The sequence below is a fragment of the Ammospiza caudacuta genome, chromosome 4 (genome assembly GCF_027887145.1).
Source record: "Ammospiza caudacuta isolate bAmmCau1 chromosome 4, bAmmCau1.pri, whole genome shotgun sequence".
NCBI lineage: Eukaryota > Metazoa > Chordata > Aves > Passeriformes > Passerellidae > Ammospiza > Ammospiza caudacuta.
Genome location: NC_080596.1, coordinates 1,457,414 through 1,472,583, shown reverse-complemented (window position 1 = coordinate 1,472,583; position 15,170 = coordinate 1,457,414). Strand labels below are relative to the sequence as shown.

The 15,170-nt window shown below is 40.0% G+C and overlaps 1 protein-coding gene across 1 annotated transcript in view; it reads left to right on the top strand.

The window, feature by feature from the left end:
• The first annotated feature begins 360 nt into the window (after positions 1-360).
• The window catches only part of GALNTL6 (polypeptide N-acetylgalactosaminyltransferase like 6), a 418,612-nt gene continuing 403,802 nt past the window's right edge, over positions 361-15,170 (top strand). Inside the window, exon 1 of the mRNA XM_058803958.1 lies at positions 361-566. Coding sequence (XP_058659941.1) covers positions 429-566 — 138 coding nt within the window. The 5' untranslated portion in view covers positions 361-428. The remainder of the gene's footprint in view (positions 567-15,170) is intronic.

The window sequence follows — 15,170 nt, the reverse complement described above, 5'->3', positions numbered from 1 at the left end:
GAGGAGGGGGAGCTCTCCGTCCCACGCTGTTTACTGGAGTCGGGTTGTGAGGCTTTTCCCTCCCTTTTTTTTTCTTTTTTTTTTTTTTTTTAATATATATGTATATTTATTTATTTATTGTCCCTGTCCCACTGCGTGGCGGGCTGTTTGCCGCTCTGTTTGCAGGTGGATCCATGCGCTCCCCCAAGAGCGGCTCCGCCGCCGCGCAGCGCCGCGCCGGGGCGGGGGGAGCGGCCGCCAGGTTCGGCCCCGCCGCCGCCGCTGCGGGGGGCGGCCCCGCCCGGGCTCCGGGTGGGCAGGCGTGAGGCGGGCGAAGTTTCTGCGCGGCGCCGGGCCCCTCCGAGGGACTGCGGGCAGGGACGAGCCTGGCCCCGCGGTGCTGGGGGAGCTGACTCCGCCGCCGCCAGCAGAGCAGCCCGGCTTTGGCCATGAAGAGGAAACAGAAGAGGTTTCTGCAAATGACGCTGCTCTTCACCGCGGCTCTGATTTTCCTGCCTGACATCGGCCTCTGGTCTCTGTACAAGGAGAAGCACCTGGTGAAGCCGCCCGAAGCCGCCGAGCCGCAGGTAGGTGCGGCGCCGCCCGGAGCGCAGCCCCGGGGCAGGGCAGGGCAGGGCGCAGCCGCCCTCGGGCACGGCCCCGGTCTCGCCCCTGCGGGGCCCGGCTGCGGCCCGGGGCGGCAGCGGCAGCGGCAGCACGTGTGTGCCCGTCCGAGCGCCGCGCCCGAGAGAAAGTTGTGAGAGCATCTGAGCCTGCCTTCCCCGGCAAGGGCGAGGGGTGAGCCGCACGGAGGCTGCCTCTGAAATTAGGAGGACGTGGGATTTTGTGCGTTGGTGAGCTGACTGTGTTGCTGGGCTCTAATTTTCATTGCAAGAAGTGGAGGTTTTAGTGCAACTTTTTGTTTGCCTGCCTCTCTGCAATACTTCTCGAACTGGCGTGTGGCTATAGGTCCACTGAAATTGATGAGGTCCATGTAGATGTCTTACCACCGAGATTTTTTGTTTCCTCTTCTGTTGTAAATTCGACAGAAGGGATTGGCAGAATTTTTTTTCTCTTCTGAATATTACTATTGTGACCTGATGCTGCAACGCTGTTTTTAACTGCTTGTCAGACTGATGTCACAAAGAACTTCCAAATATTTTCAGTTTACAGTTTTCTCGATCACTGTTATTAATAAGACCAGTTGACATAAGCTATTTTTTGCTCGAGTTATTCTTCAGCTTGATGGGTTTATGTATGGCTCGTAAATCACAGCATGACCTGCATTAAGTGAAGTTTAGTTTTAAGTTGTAATGCACTTCTTCATAACCCTGCCTGTAATTTACCAAAGCTTGTGTTTGTTCTGTTCAACGGTACAATGCTCCTACACTGTAATTGTCAGTGTAATTGAAATATAACATGAACGTTACATAGATCATTGGTAAGAAATTATGGGGTAGTATAATGCTTTAGCTTGTTTACCACTTATATAGCCTTCACATTAGAGTGTATTAGATGGCATCATATATCATTTTAGTGTATTAGTAGCCTTCATTTCAAGGTTCATCACCCATGTGTGGTCAATGGCTTCAATAGAGCAATAACATATTTGATTCTTTGTTAATAAGGGTATCCATTACAGAAGTTAGTCCTCCAAAGCGTTGTAACTTTGGTTAGTGAAATATGCTGAATGTTACTAGAGAAGGAAGTTAAGGATAGCTTCTTAATTTGAAGCTTACTTTATGTTTCTGTGGGTTTTAAAATGCAATAGGTGTCGGGTGCTAAAATTTAGTTGGAAGTAATTTCTGCTGAAAGAAAATTATGCATGATCATAAGTGTCTGTCATTAGTGTACAAGGTGCACTCTGCAGTCTTTGCAGCCTCTAATTTACTTTGTGACTTAGGAAATCTAAGGTATTCAATGCAAGAAATGGTTTCCATGTGTGCTGCATGGCTCTTTAGAACACACATGCCTTGAAGAAATTTCTAATGTTCAAGAGTGCTCTCCAAGTAGAACATGATTTGATAACACTGAAAGGGAGCTTTTTTATTAAAAAAAAATAAGATCTGGATAAAGTGGTGTAAGACATAGATGCTAAGCATATGTCAAGGACTAGTGAGGCTTTCTAATGAGACCCCCAAAAAATTTTTCATTCTAAGTTTTCTGAAAAGGTCTTTTTGCTGTCTTCCTTTTTTCTCCTCCCCTTTTCCCCCCCTCCCTTCCCTTTTCCCCAGTCTGAATACTAATTGAACAGTAATGGGACTGTTTAATGGAAAAACAATAAAAATGAGCAGTGAAACTTTGAACCTTACAGCTGACTCAAATGTAATTCTGTTATCACGGTAAGTATTGAAATCATGTTGGCAATGTCATTACCCAGTGAGGGTGGAAGGTTGAGGTACAGACAAGTAATGTAATTAGGTTCCTTATGTCTTTTGATGTGCACATTATAACCCAAAATACTTACAAGCAACAGGGATTGAAATACAAGTTTGAGTTCAACTCCCTGAAATATAAAGAAAGTCTTAAGACATCTTTGCAACTACCCCTCGAAATGAAAGACTGCATTAGAAATAGTATCCTAGTAGAAATGTAACTTTTTTCCCTATTAAGTTAGTAGCAGGTGAAAGAATTTAAACACTCAGAGCAGTTATTCTTTGCCCTTGAGGTATTCAATTTCTTGGTACTTTGTGTGACTTAACACAAGTTTAGAGGTCAGTCCTACTGAAACTGCAGCAGACTTTTCTTATATATTCTAAGATCGTGTTAAGTTACAAAGGTATGTGTGTAGAGTCAGCACATCATGCTAGTGATGTGCAGTTGGACTGTTTTGGTGTTTCCTGACCATGGGAGAGAGGCAGAGCTGTCTGTGACTTCACAATTTAGTTACAGGCTGAACTGGTTTTGCCTTCGTGAGTAAATTGAGTGTCTAGTTGGTATTCTGACCTTGACAGTAGTGATTATAAATGTGCCATCTTGTTTTGAGAACAATTAAGTTCATGTTAGAGATCATCAGGTGGTTTTGAGGAGATGGCGTGGTGAAATGATGTTTTGACTACTTATAAATTAAGCTTTCCCATTCATTGCTGAAACAAACATCCCCAGCCTTCCCTGTGAATGAGGGCTCTGTCAGCCTCTCCCATCACCTCAGCTGCTTGCCGTAGCGCCACAGCGAGGGAGGGATGGCAGCCTGATGGAGCAGGTATTGGTATCCTGACAGCAGCCAGCAGAGAAGCTGTTCAAAAGCAGTCCACAAGGCAAAAATAGTCTGTTTCTGTCAATGGTAGAACAGTGTCCCCTGGGGACTGTGTCATTTCCCAAGCTTAGAAGAGGCACTTGTGTTCTTTACAGCTCTCTAGAAAGTCTAAACTAAGAATTCCAGCAAACTAAGTTGACTTTTTTTCGTGAAAATAGTGCTGCAATAAGTTACATAAGATTTTTTGTTGTTGTTGTTCTGCAAATTCTGTTTCTGAGTAGAAGAGCTCTTCTTTAGGAGAAATTGAAAAATGAGAAGATGATACAGCTGTGATTTCAGACAACATTAATGATTTTGATCATTACAAAATTGAGCTTTATATTAATTCTATATACATAATTAATCTCTATAAACCTTTGTTTCATAGAAACTTTTTAAAGCTGTCATGTTTTCACTTGAGAACTTGATAGGCTTGATTTTTGTATTTTGGTTATTGTTATTTAATTCTGGTTTATCGTATTATTTAAAGTGGAGCTTCAAGGATAAATGTACATTTAAAGGTTCTGAGTTATGTGGTGCAACATGATTTCCATAAAATACAGATTGACATGAATGGTAGACTCAAGGGAAAAAAATATAGTTTATTTCTAGTTTAATCTTTCTAAGACTGCCTTCCTTGCTATACTGTGGGAATAAGGGAAATAGAATAGGGTATTTCTATTGCCTTTTTTAAAAAGAAGTCTTAGAAATTCCTTAAGACATTATGGTGTCCTTGAGGTTTGATTACAGTTTTTGCAGTTAAACTTGGGGGGGGGGGGGGGGAGGAGTTTGTTTGTTTTTGCTTTGTCATTGGGATATTATGTATGTGATGTAAGTATCTTGTCTGATCTTTTGATAAAATTCCTAGACCAGGTGTATGGATACCAAGTTATACTGGTAAAACTTTTAACTTCAGTTTTGTTTCCTATGGAGGAAAAGCAGCAATTTAATGCAAGCGGTAGGATGTAATCCTGGTTGTCTCATCCCATCTAAAGTTAGTGCTACTTTGTTGGGCTACAGTAAGGCTTTAGCCTTGTCTATTCATACATTGTCAGTATACGAAGCATAACTTTGTGTAAAAGTACCAAATTTCTTGCAGCAGTTTTCCAGTGTCTGTTATGTAGGTATTGTGATGCATGTTTCTTTCTGTCCCCTCTGTATGGGAGGCCAGTGTGGGTGATGACTGAAAGGAGGGCAGTCTAGTGAAGTGACCCCTGGTATATTTCGACTTAATTTTCTATTTTTTTTCATTTGTCACATCCCTGCTTCCTGGTGTCAGACCTCCTCGCTTATAACTGAATTGAACAGCAGCATCTCTTAGTAAGGTGCTCTGTAGTACTTACAGGTGTCTTACTGAAATGCTTTATGATGTGTAAAGTAAGGAAAGAAGGTAGATTTCTGGCTTTGTTTCACATATGCTCTGTATTTTCTTGTTTTCGTGCATGCATGGTGTCCAGAACAAAGAGCAAAAGCCGTTCTGTGAGGAGGGGAACATTATTCCATGGGATAGTCATGGAGCTCTCTTTCCATTGTCCTGTGGAGCCTGTGCTGCTTAGCTCCAATATTATACTTTTCTCATGGGATAGTGAGGTATGGATTTAAATGAACTCCTTAGGATAAGGAGAACTTAGTCCTTACAAATCCTAGGCCTCTATTGTAGTTGGCAAACAGGCACAAAATTGACTTACTAAGCTCGATGGTTATGAAAGAAGTGACTTTGTCTTCTGAATCCAAAAAGCAACTTCGGCCTGAGTTCTGTCTTGCAAACAGCCATTAGTTTCTGAAGTCTGTGAAAGAAGTGAAAATTTAAATTTACCCCAGAATGCAGTGTTTCCTCCTGTTTAGCACACAGGTTTTGATAATCATAAATTTTCCAGGACAGTTAACCCTGTCAACTCACTATTGATGCCAGCAAAGTACAAAGCTTGGGTTGGTGAATTCTGTTTCTGGTGCATAAAAGCAGCATCTTGAGAGCACAAGTTTCTTTCTCCCCCCAACCCTCCCCACAGATTTTTTTCCCTTGCTTTTCTGGTTGATCTCAACAGCTGCAAAATCTTGTACAAAATGTGGTTTGGTAAGGACATAAATATACACCTATTTTCTATTATTACACTCTTAGGGCACCGTGAGTTACTTCTGTATTTAGTTCCACTGTCTCAATTATTTACCTTTGCTTTCACCACAAACTTATGAGGCAGGAGAGTTTTGTTTCTCTTTAGCAGAGGAGTAAATAGAGTGACAAACAGGCTCAAGCCTATAAAAGTAGCTGCTTGACTGCTGCTGATGTTTATTTCTACTATTTTGGGAGAATACCTGTCAGAACATAAAAATACTGATAATATGAAGCCTCAGTTTCTCTGGTCAGGTTCTATTCATGTGCTGCTCCAAGCAAGTCATTGTTTCTCTCCTCAGAGCAGCAGCTGGACCTGTTGTGTTCAACACTCTTATTTTTTTTTAAATTTATTAATGGTCCTGTTAATTGCTCTGCTGATTGCTGTGCTGGTGTGCCAGCTCCAAGAGTCCTTGTACCTGGTGTGACAAAACAGAGTTTAGTGCCTTAAACTGCAGAGCATTGGCAACCTGAGTTTGCCCTTTAGGTGTTTTAAGTCACACAATTAACACTTATGTAATTCAGTTCTTTTACCTAAATTGTTCATGTATCATTTCATTCCCTTGTATATATTGGAGCGTATTGAGGAAAATATAATTTGAGTTCTAAAACCTTTGTTACTTTACTGCCAAAAATAGTATTGTGTCTTAAAACAGTGTGCTTCTATTGTATTCAGTATACCAGAGGGAGCCCTCCTGTGGTTAATTTAATACCTATCAATTTTCAGGAGTGTTACTAAATAGAGTGTATCTTACAGGATAAAATAGACTGGTTTGGATATTTAATTTTCTTTCTATTTAACTCAGCATTTTTAATGCATTTCAGCTGATTTATTGTGTATAGTCATTTTTGCTTAATCCAAATCGAAACATAAGATCAAGAAACCTCAGTGCGTGCCGACTCTTGGACTTGTAGAAAGGCTGCTGTGACGGGGATTCCATGGCTGTATTGAAGCAATGGGGTGCAAAATTGCTCAGTTATGAAGGGGGATACCCAAGCTATGTTTTGTCCTCCCACTGGGATGAGATGCTCAGTTCTTTCTTAAACTTCCTCATCTCCTTTTGTAGGCAATTTCTCTTGTGTCTGGCTGTGAAGGATTGCAGGGGAACTATAGGTGGTCCTGGTCAGGAGCCAGACTGCACTGTGTGTGCTGTGTGTGTAGGCAGGTGTCTGTTCACACAAAGAAGAAAGAACAATTCAGCTTTTCTCTTGTTTTTAATGCTCAGACAGGTAACTTATGGTCTTTGTTTATCAATATGCTGATGCACACATTTATAGCAATTGACTGCTGCAAAACTGTGTGTGTACTGCTTTGATGGATTTGGGCCAGGAGCAGACATCTTGGCTACTTTAAATTAGTCTGGAAAAAATTAATTCAAAGATCAACAAGTTAAATGCAATGCACCTCAGGAATCCCAAACTAAAAATTCTGCCTGTATTGTAAATGTTCCTCATGGTCAAAAGACCAAATTGTGCTGACTGAAAGCAGTCCCATTCTTTTAATGTTTTTTTTAAATGTGAAAAGGCTTCATTAGGAGATGGCAACCGCGGAACCTTTGTTGTGAGAATTCCAGTGTGTCATGTTTTAACTTTGGCAGGCAAGTAAGCACCACACGACTGTGCTCCCACTCCCGTCTCAGTGGGATGGAGGAGAATATCCAAAGGGTAAAAGTGAGAAAACTTGTGGGTTGAGGTAAAGACAGTTTAATAGGTAAAGCAAAAGCCCCACATGCAAGCAAAAACCCACAGAATCAATTTGCCTTTTCCCCTGGCAGGCAGGTGTTCAGCCTTCTCCAGGAAAGCTGGGCTCCATTGTGCATAACGGTTACTTGAGAAGACAAATGCCATCCTGACTCCTGTTGTCACCTCTTCCTTCAGTTTTGTTGTGACTCTGATGCCATATGGTATAGCATATCCCATTGCTTAGTTGTTTTCAGCTGTATCTTCTCCCAGCTTCCTGTTCAGCACCAGCCTCCTCACTGTCAGGGCAGTTTAAGAAGCAGGAAAACACCAATGCTGTGTAAACCCTCCTCAGCACCAACAAAAACATCCCCGTGTTGTCAGCACTGTTTCCAGCACAAATCCAAAATACAGCCGCCGACCAGCGACTGTGAGGAAAATTAATTTTATGCCATCTGCAATCAGCATGTAATGTAAATGTGTTTTTGAGGTCAAGCTCTGTAATGGTTCATTGATTTCAACCTGATTTTGACAATTGTCACATTTGGAAGGGTTTCACTGTGATATTCTTGTCTGGGTAGTCTTATTCAAGACATGTCTTCAACAGAGAAACCCTTTCCTTGTTCTTTTTAAGAAACACCATGGGAGAGACCTGCTTGTGATTGTTTGCTCAAGAGGTAAAGAAGAGGAAGAAAATCTTTTGCAGGGATTTAGCAGGAATTCATGCTTATTTTTCAAATTCTTTACCTTCATTTCTATGATTTTCACACATTTTTCTGTGACATGGCTCCAAGTCTATGCAAACAGCCAGTGATCCAAGTCAGCTATTTAGTCACCAAACTAATGACAAAGAGAATTGTAGGAACAAAAATGATGAAGTGTATGTCCAGCTAACATAGAAATATCTAGGCCACAATATCCCACTCTCTTCTGGATGCTTGTACTCCACAGGGCCAGAGCTGTCACGTTTCTGTTCAAGGTCATGTTTCACAGGGACGATGTTTCCTTGTGCTGTCATTTTAAGATCTCTTGGCAGATACTATTGAAGGAAATTCCTATTATATCTTTCTCTGGTCGAATCCTATTTATTGAACACCCCTGCCCTTAGGAATCAATCACTAGCTGAAATATGAGGCTTTCTTGTCACATGTGGGTTTAACAGATAACTACAGCATCCATTTCCACACCAGCCCCTCCAGCTGTTGGTTACCTTCCCATGCCAGAAATTTTCAGCCAAATCCCTGATGACAGTACACAGTGGTATTTGACAGATGCTTCTTTGGATCATCTGAAACCTCCTCAGAACAGGATAAGCCTGACTGTCAGACTTTGAAGAAGCTGAAGAATATTTTTGTGTTGTCTTCAGAGACATGTGAACAGTCACCCCTATGAGAACTGTAGCAACAAGAAGTTTGGAGATTGGTGCCTCTGGCAGTGCCATGAATGTGCAGTGCCATGAAACTTGTCCTATTTGTTTCAACTGAGAGATACCACATCCAGTGCAGTTTCCTGTGGGTTGACAGTTGTTTTGGTTTTTTTTTTTGTTTGTTTGTTTCTTTGTAATGTGAAATTTACAGTCTAAATTGGATATAGTAGACTAGAAAATCTGGCCGGTATGACTTAAATGTTTCATTGATCAGTGATAAACCATTAATTCTGTGCTTAAGAAGCAGTGGCAATTGAACAGTTTTCTTCTTTGCTACACAGTGGTTTATGGCAGCATGCGATACTGCTAAGAGATTTACCTAGGCGGTGTAATTATCTAAACTAAAATTTTGTCAGGACACCAGTATGAGTACAAGGTGCTTTAGAAATTGGATTGCTCACTGAAGTGTGTAAGTGTAGATTTATCAGACAAACTTAAGGAGCTCATTTGCCTAAAGAAGCACAATTTTTCATACTTGTATTTAGAATAACAGATGTGTTTATTTAGAAAATTTTAGCCTGTGTACTTATTTTTGCTCTCTGTAAATAGTTTTCTATCAGTTGAGTACTAGGAGAAGACAGGCAAACATTTAGGACAAGTAAGAATATTTCATAGCAGTCTATGACAAGTTCCATTTATGGATGAAGATGGGAAAGAGGAAAGATGGACTCTTTGTGTCTCTCTTCAGAGCCAATGCCTGGGAAATACAGGCCCTGCAGTGTTAATGGCTTCTCTACTGTGCGAGAAGTTTTTTATCCCATATGTTTTTGCCTCACTGTGATTGAAATCTCCCAGTTTAGCATTAGATAAAACAATTTGATGTCACAGGCAGTTTGTCTTTCTGTTTTGTCATCCAGTCCCTGGGCTGAAATTTGCAGTTGTAATGTAACTTTTGGGTGAAGTTTGTGTAACTTTGCTGAAACTTTTTGATTGTGTCCAAGGGAGCAAGGTCAAACAGTGCACAAGGCCTGGAGGGGTTTGTGGTGTTTGCCCCCACAGGAGATAGCTCCAGCAGGTACAGGCAGCTGAAATACCCTCTGTGCAGATTACCCTCATTCACCCTTGGCAAAACTTGGCTTGTCCCTGGCACAGCCTGCACAGATGCAGCAGTAGCTAGCCAGACATAATTACCAGATAACTTGAGGAGAGACTATAAATTGCACCAAATCTAGTGCTGATGCCCCATCCTTCAGTGGTTCTCCAGTTCTGAATCATCTGTCGTGAACAGAATTCATACATTGTTTAATGCAGTTGTTGACTTTTTTAATAAGAGAGCACAATGCCTAATGTGCCTAATGTGGTTTTGCAGCTCTTGTTTTCAACATAGCAGCACACTTCCATCTCTTTGTGCTTTTTCTTTTTTTTATTTGCTTTTTCTTGGGGGGAAGCCCTCCACATTTCAGATTATTTAATGTTTTTGATATCCCACTTAGTTCCTGGGTGAATTACTGTATTGGAACGAGTTGTGTAAATTTTTTAGTTTGCTTTCTCTGTAGAGCAGTAGTTTCACATTAGCATGGAGAATGCACTTAAAATATACATTAATGCCATTCAACAAGCAGTATATTTATATTTTTCTCAGACTCTGATAAATTACTACATTTTGAGTTGCATTTGTCATGGGTGCAAAATGAATGACAGACTTGAATGGATGCTGTTTTTGCAAAATTGCCCAATATAAACTAAAGTGACATTCAAATTGCTGATCAAATTTTACAATTATGACACCAGTATAAAAATGTAAATTCAGAACTTTTATGACATTGAGCAACAAATTCTCCTCTAAAGTTACCGAATCATTAAAGACACAACACAGATGAGAATAAAAAATACTTGTGATGGCTTCAAAAATTAGCAGGGAAAAAAGTTAAATACGAAAGTCTCACAGTGAAATATTCCTGCAGTATATGTGACCTGTGTTTCACATCAGATTAAATCTTTTCCAGCATCCTTGGGCATCCTTGGCATAATTTCCAATAATGGTGAAGCAGTGGAAATTTCTCTAAGCACAAGGAGATGCTCCTCCATGGAGGTCGTATTTTATCTTAAGTGATATTGTTTGACCTATGTTGAGAGGAGTGTGGTTTTATACCTCTATCTTCCCTAAAGCAATCCATTTCAGAAATACAAGAACAATGTAAGTGCAGCCAGAACAGATATATAAGCCTATGATTTGCTAACATGAAAATGAAGTTGTGTTCACCTCCACCAACTGCATATACAAATGGATTTTGAAATCTGCCATTTTAGCAATGTAGGCAGACATGCTGTGTGATCAGAAGGGGCTTCAGAGGAGGACAGGACACTTATGGAATTCTATCAGGGAAAGCAGGAAAGCTGCGAAAGGATGGGAAATAAATTTGACTAGAAATAAGGTCCATTACCTTCTGTAATCTTCCCCCATCTTCCCTGCCTTCATCCTCCCGCAGGAAAGTGTGCACCAAGAGCAGTAAGGATGCTGAGATGTTTAAACCCTTTTCACACAAAGTGTTGAGGGAAACTGTTTGACAAAGTGTTGTTATTAATGTGAGACTTTCTGTTTCATTTTACTTGTTGTAAAACTGAGGTGGTTTCTAAGTGCTGGAGTGCACGTGCGGACCCCGCAATTGTGCAGTGGCTGAAGAGAAAGGGGTTTTCTTTGAAGCAACTTCAGTATGAACATCTGAGAGACATTTTTCTTCAGATGCCGAAGACTCACAACAGATGTCTCCTTCAGAAGCAATGAAGAAAAAATGCATTTTATATTGGGAACAAGGAAATGGAGATGGCCTCATGCTAAGCAGCAACCTGCTTCTGCATCTGGAATGGATGTGAATGACAAATGAACATGGGAGATTCTGCTGCTTTCAGATGAAACAATTTACAGTAATTTTCTTCATAATTTTCTGGGGGCTGTGTTTTGGATTTGTGCTGAACACAGGGTTGATAATATAGAGATGTTTTAGTTGTTGCTGAGGAGAGGTTGCACAGAGCCAAGGCCTTTTCTGCTGTTCATAGTGCCATGCTGGGGAGGAAGGTGGAGGGCTCGTGGGAGCCTGGGAGGAGACACAGCCAGGATGGGTGACCCAGGGATATTCCAGACCATCTGGCATCGTGCTCAGTATATAAAGTGGAGGGAAGAAAGAGGAGCAGCATTTGAAGTGATGGTGTTTGTCTTTCCAGGTAACCATTAAATGTGATGGGGCCCACCTCTCCTGGAGATGGCTGAGAACCCGCCTGCAGTGAATTAATTCCTTGTTTTGCTATGCTTGTGTTCATGACTTACTTGATCTCTATGAACTGTCTTTATCTCAACCCATGAGTTCTCTATTTTTTATCCTTCCAAGTCTCTACCTGATCCTGCTGGTGGGAGAATGAGTGGCTGTGTGGGGCTTGGCTGTTGGGTAGGGTTAGACCGTGACCAAGAACAAGGCCAGGACTGTGCACTTCATAATCTCTTCAGAGACATAGATTTTAGAAAAGCTTGCCACTTCTTTGTGTTGTAGAAATGTTTGTTCTGTGATCTGTAAGAGTAAAATATTTCTGAATTTAGTTTAAAACTAAAATTCAGTGAGATTTGAAACTCTTCTTCAATGCATTTTAAAGAAATTGATAGTAGAATAGATTCCTCAGAGATAGTTGTTAGCATGGGTTTTGAGTTTTTCCTTTTGCTTAGATGTATATGTGAGTATATGTGCACTTGTGTACATTTGTTTATGGGCAGAAGGTGAAGAGACCATCTTTGCTTCCTGCAGGGAGAGGGTATATATTTTTCTTAGTGTAGCATGCCAGCAGTCTTGAGAGGACTAGAACAATTTTGTGAAATACACTATGTGAATACATGAAGAAGCATATGCTAATGAGGATAAATTGGGCACAAATCTACAGTGTCTTTGGCATTTTTAAGTTGGGTTTTTTTTAATAAATTTGGAGGGTTTTGTTTTTGTCTCTCATCCCTCTTTAAAAACAGATTGGATGTGGGCTGGCTTTTTGTTCAGTTTTTGAACAGCCATAACTTCCAACAATCTACTGCATGTTTTTTCCTCCTCTACTTGAGAAGACATGAAATCTGTAGTAAATAATGATGTTGGCTCATTTCGTTTATGCCCTTGATTGTCTCCAGTCGTTCCTGTTAGTCATGTCTACGCTTTAGACAGTGGACTCACATACAGATTTTTTTATGTGTATGTTTGTTTAGGAAACCATAGACAAGATTGTTCAAAAATAACTTGCCCAAGGCTGCCATCCTTATAACACACTTTGCTAATCTCCTGGTCTCCTGGTATGTGTGGTCAAAAATCAAACAACTGACCTTCTCTTCCATTTAGTAACCCTCTTCATATCACAGATTGATCTTCAATTTACTGATCTGGTTGTTCAAGAGACCAGCTACTGTCTTTTAATAAAAATGGAGAAGCCACCAGAATGTTAGAATGGAAGTGACAGGAAGGAAATATGTAAGTAATGAAAATATATACACCAAGGAAAATAATAAGAAAAATACAACTTGTCAAATATTCTTCTTGAATTTCCAAGTTGTGTTGTTGTTATGTTTCCTATGCCTTCTCTTTCGTGTTCGAAACTGTGTGTCTGGCTTCTTTTAATATTATATTATGATTTTTTTAAATGCATACTGACTGCAACTTTGCTTCTCTCTAATTTATTACAGCATATTAGTAAAGCTGCTTTGGAATACACTGGATTAATGATGCATTTAAACTGTTTTAAAACAACCCTAGGCTAGGTCAATTATTGAAGTAATGCCAGCAAGGAATATTTTATTTTGATTGCAGTAAGCTCTTAGTTTTATGTTAACTGCATTGTACAAACATGACCTGTGGGCTTTTAATGTTACAGTGAATTGGAAACGTGTGAATAAAGCATGCTTTGCATTTGCAAGGAGCAACCTAACTCTCCTTCTTGAGAGGAGATTTTAGCTTCTATTCCTTGGTTGTACATGGGGTCACGTTTTTGTGCAAGTGCTCTGAGAATACAGGGCACTGAGATGTTTTTGATATAAAGGGAGGGCATAGTGAGGTGTGGGTGCTGCTTATGACATGTTAGGCATCACTGCCATCACCCCTTCTGATACTGACTGTCTCCCAAAACCTCATTTGTAAAAACAGTGCATTTAAATTGTTCTTGTAAAATCCACATCCTCAATTATTGCAATGTTTCTTTTCCTTTTTGGAAGTGTAAAGTGTTACTTGCTGTGCTCTGCTTTATAATTGAGTTGGAATGAGGGCTTATTATATATTTTTCAAAATGTGGGGATATGTTTTTTCTCATCCCAAGTATGTTTTAATCTAATCTACTTTTCTGTTCAAAACTGCGCTGTGGTTACTCTGCTCGATTCCAAGATGATGGGAAGCTTATGCTGCAAATTTAAAAAACAAACAATAATCAGCTCTATATAACAAAATTTTAGTCACACAATCTCTTGTATATAACACTGGTGTCGACCAGTCTTCAGTGATGTTGGACTTCACAGGTTTGGCAGTGCCTGGGAAGCTTGACTGGCCCATGAAGTTTTACAAGTAACTTTATGCTGTGACTGTTATTTTTTTGTTAAATTGGTCTTCTGGAAGAGGAGCTAAAAACTGGTTCCAATCATGGCCTGAAATTGCACCTGTACCAAACTTTCAGAAATTTGCTTTAGAAATAAACAGATGATACACTTCTCCAGAAGAATGCTTACAAGTAGTTGTGGCCTATTATCCATTTAAAGAGGGGTAAAACCAGTTCTTAAAAAGAAGACTCCCTCTTTGTTTAGGAGAACGGTGATTTGGCAGTGACTGAGCTGCTTGAGATGAGCAGAGACATTGAGACAATTGCAAGGTAAAACAAAATGTAAACAAGACCAAAAAGATTCATTCCAATTGTTTCTGAAGCATCACAGGAAGCAAAGTAAAAACCTCTTTGTGGTTTGGGGTTGTTATTAGGCTAAAGTAATTCTCAGGTGTTCGAAAACTGGGATGTTCCATGTCTAGGAAGCAGAGGCATAAAACAATGATCTGTGCGTTCAATGGCCAGTGTTTGGAATATACCTTATAGTGAAAAGAGTTTATGTAGCGCAGAGAAAATAAGGAAGTGAGAAGCTTGGAGTAGAATATAGGCAGAATTTTGCTGCGGTATTTCAGGATCTCTCCATGTAATTTTCTTTCTTTGTCTAGCCCTCTAAAGAAAAATGTGGATAAATTATAAAATAATGTTTATGGGGAAATAAATAATCCTAGGTTTACATATGCAGCAATAACTTTTGACATAGTAATTGCTACTCAGGAAGCAGCTCTTGATGCTTATATTAGTTTTATTAAAATGTTAGCTTTTGTTTCAAAGTGAATAACATTGTTATGGCTACGGTGTAAATTAGTTGTGTACTCTCAAATATTGTACAATTCTTGTTGAATCATAGCCATCACAGATGGGATAGAAAGATAACCTATTGAGGGAGACCTAATTAAGTAGAGGTTTCATTGTTGTCTGACTGATGAAAGATCTGAGAATATGATAGAGGTACCTGAGAAAAGAGTAACATAGAAAAGATATGCAGGCATCACTTTATTGACCTTTTCTTTCAGTAGAAATAATAGCATCAAATTGAATACTGTATCAGTATCAAAACAAGTGGCAGAGGCAGGTTTGTGTACAATAGATAATTAAGATATGGAGCTTTCTGAACCAGGGATTGTGGATATTAAAGCTTACACGGCTTCAAGAAACAATTGAATGCATTCAGGGAGGAAAAATACGTTAGGGAT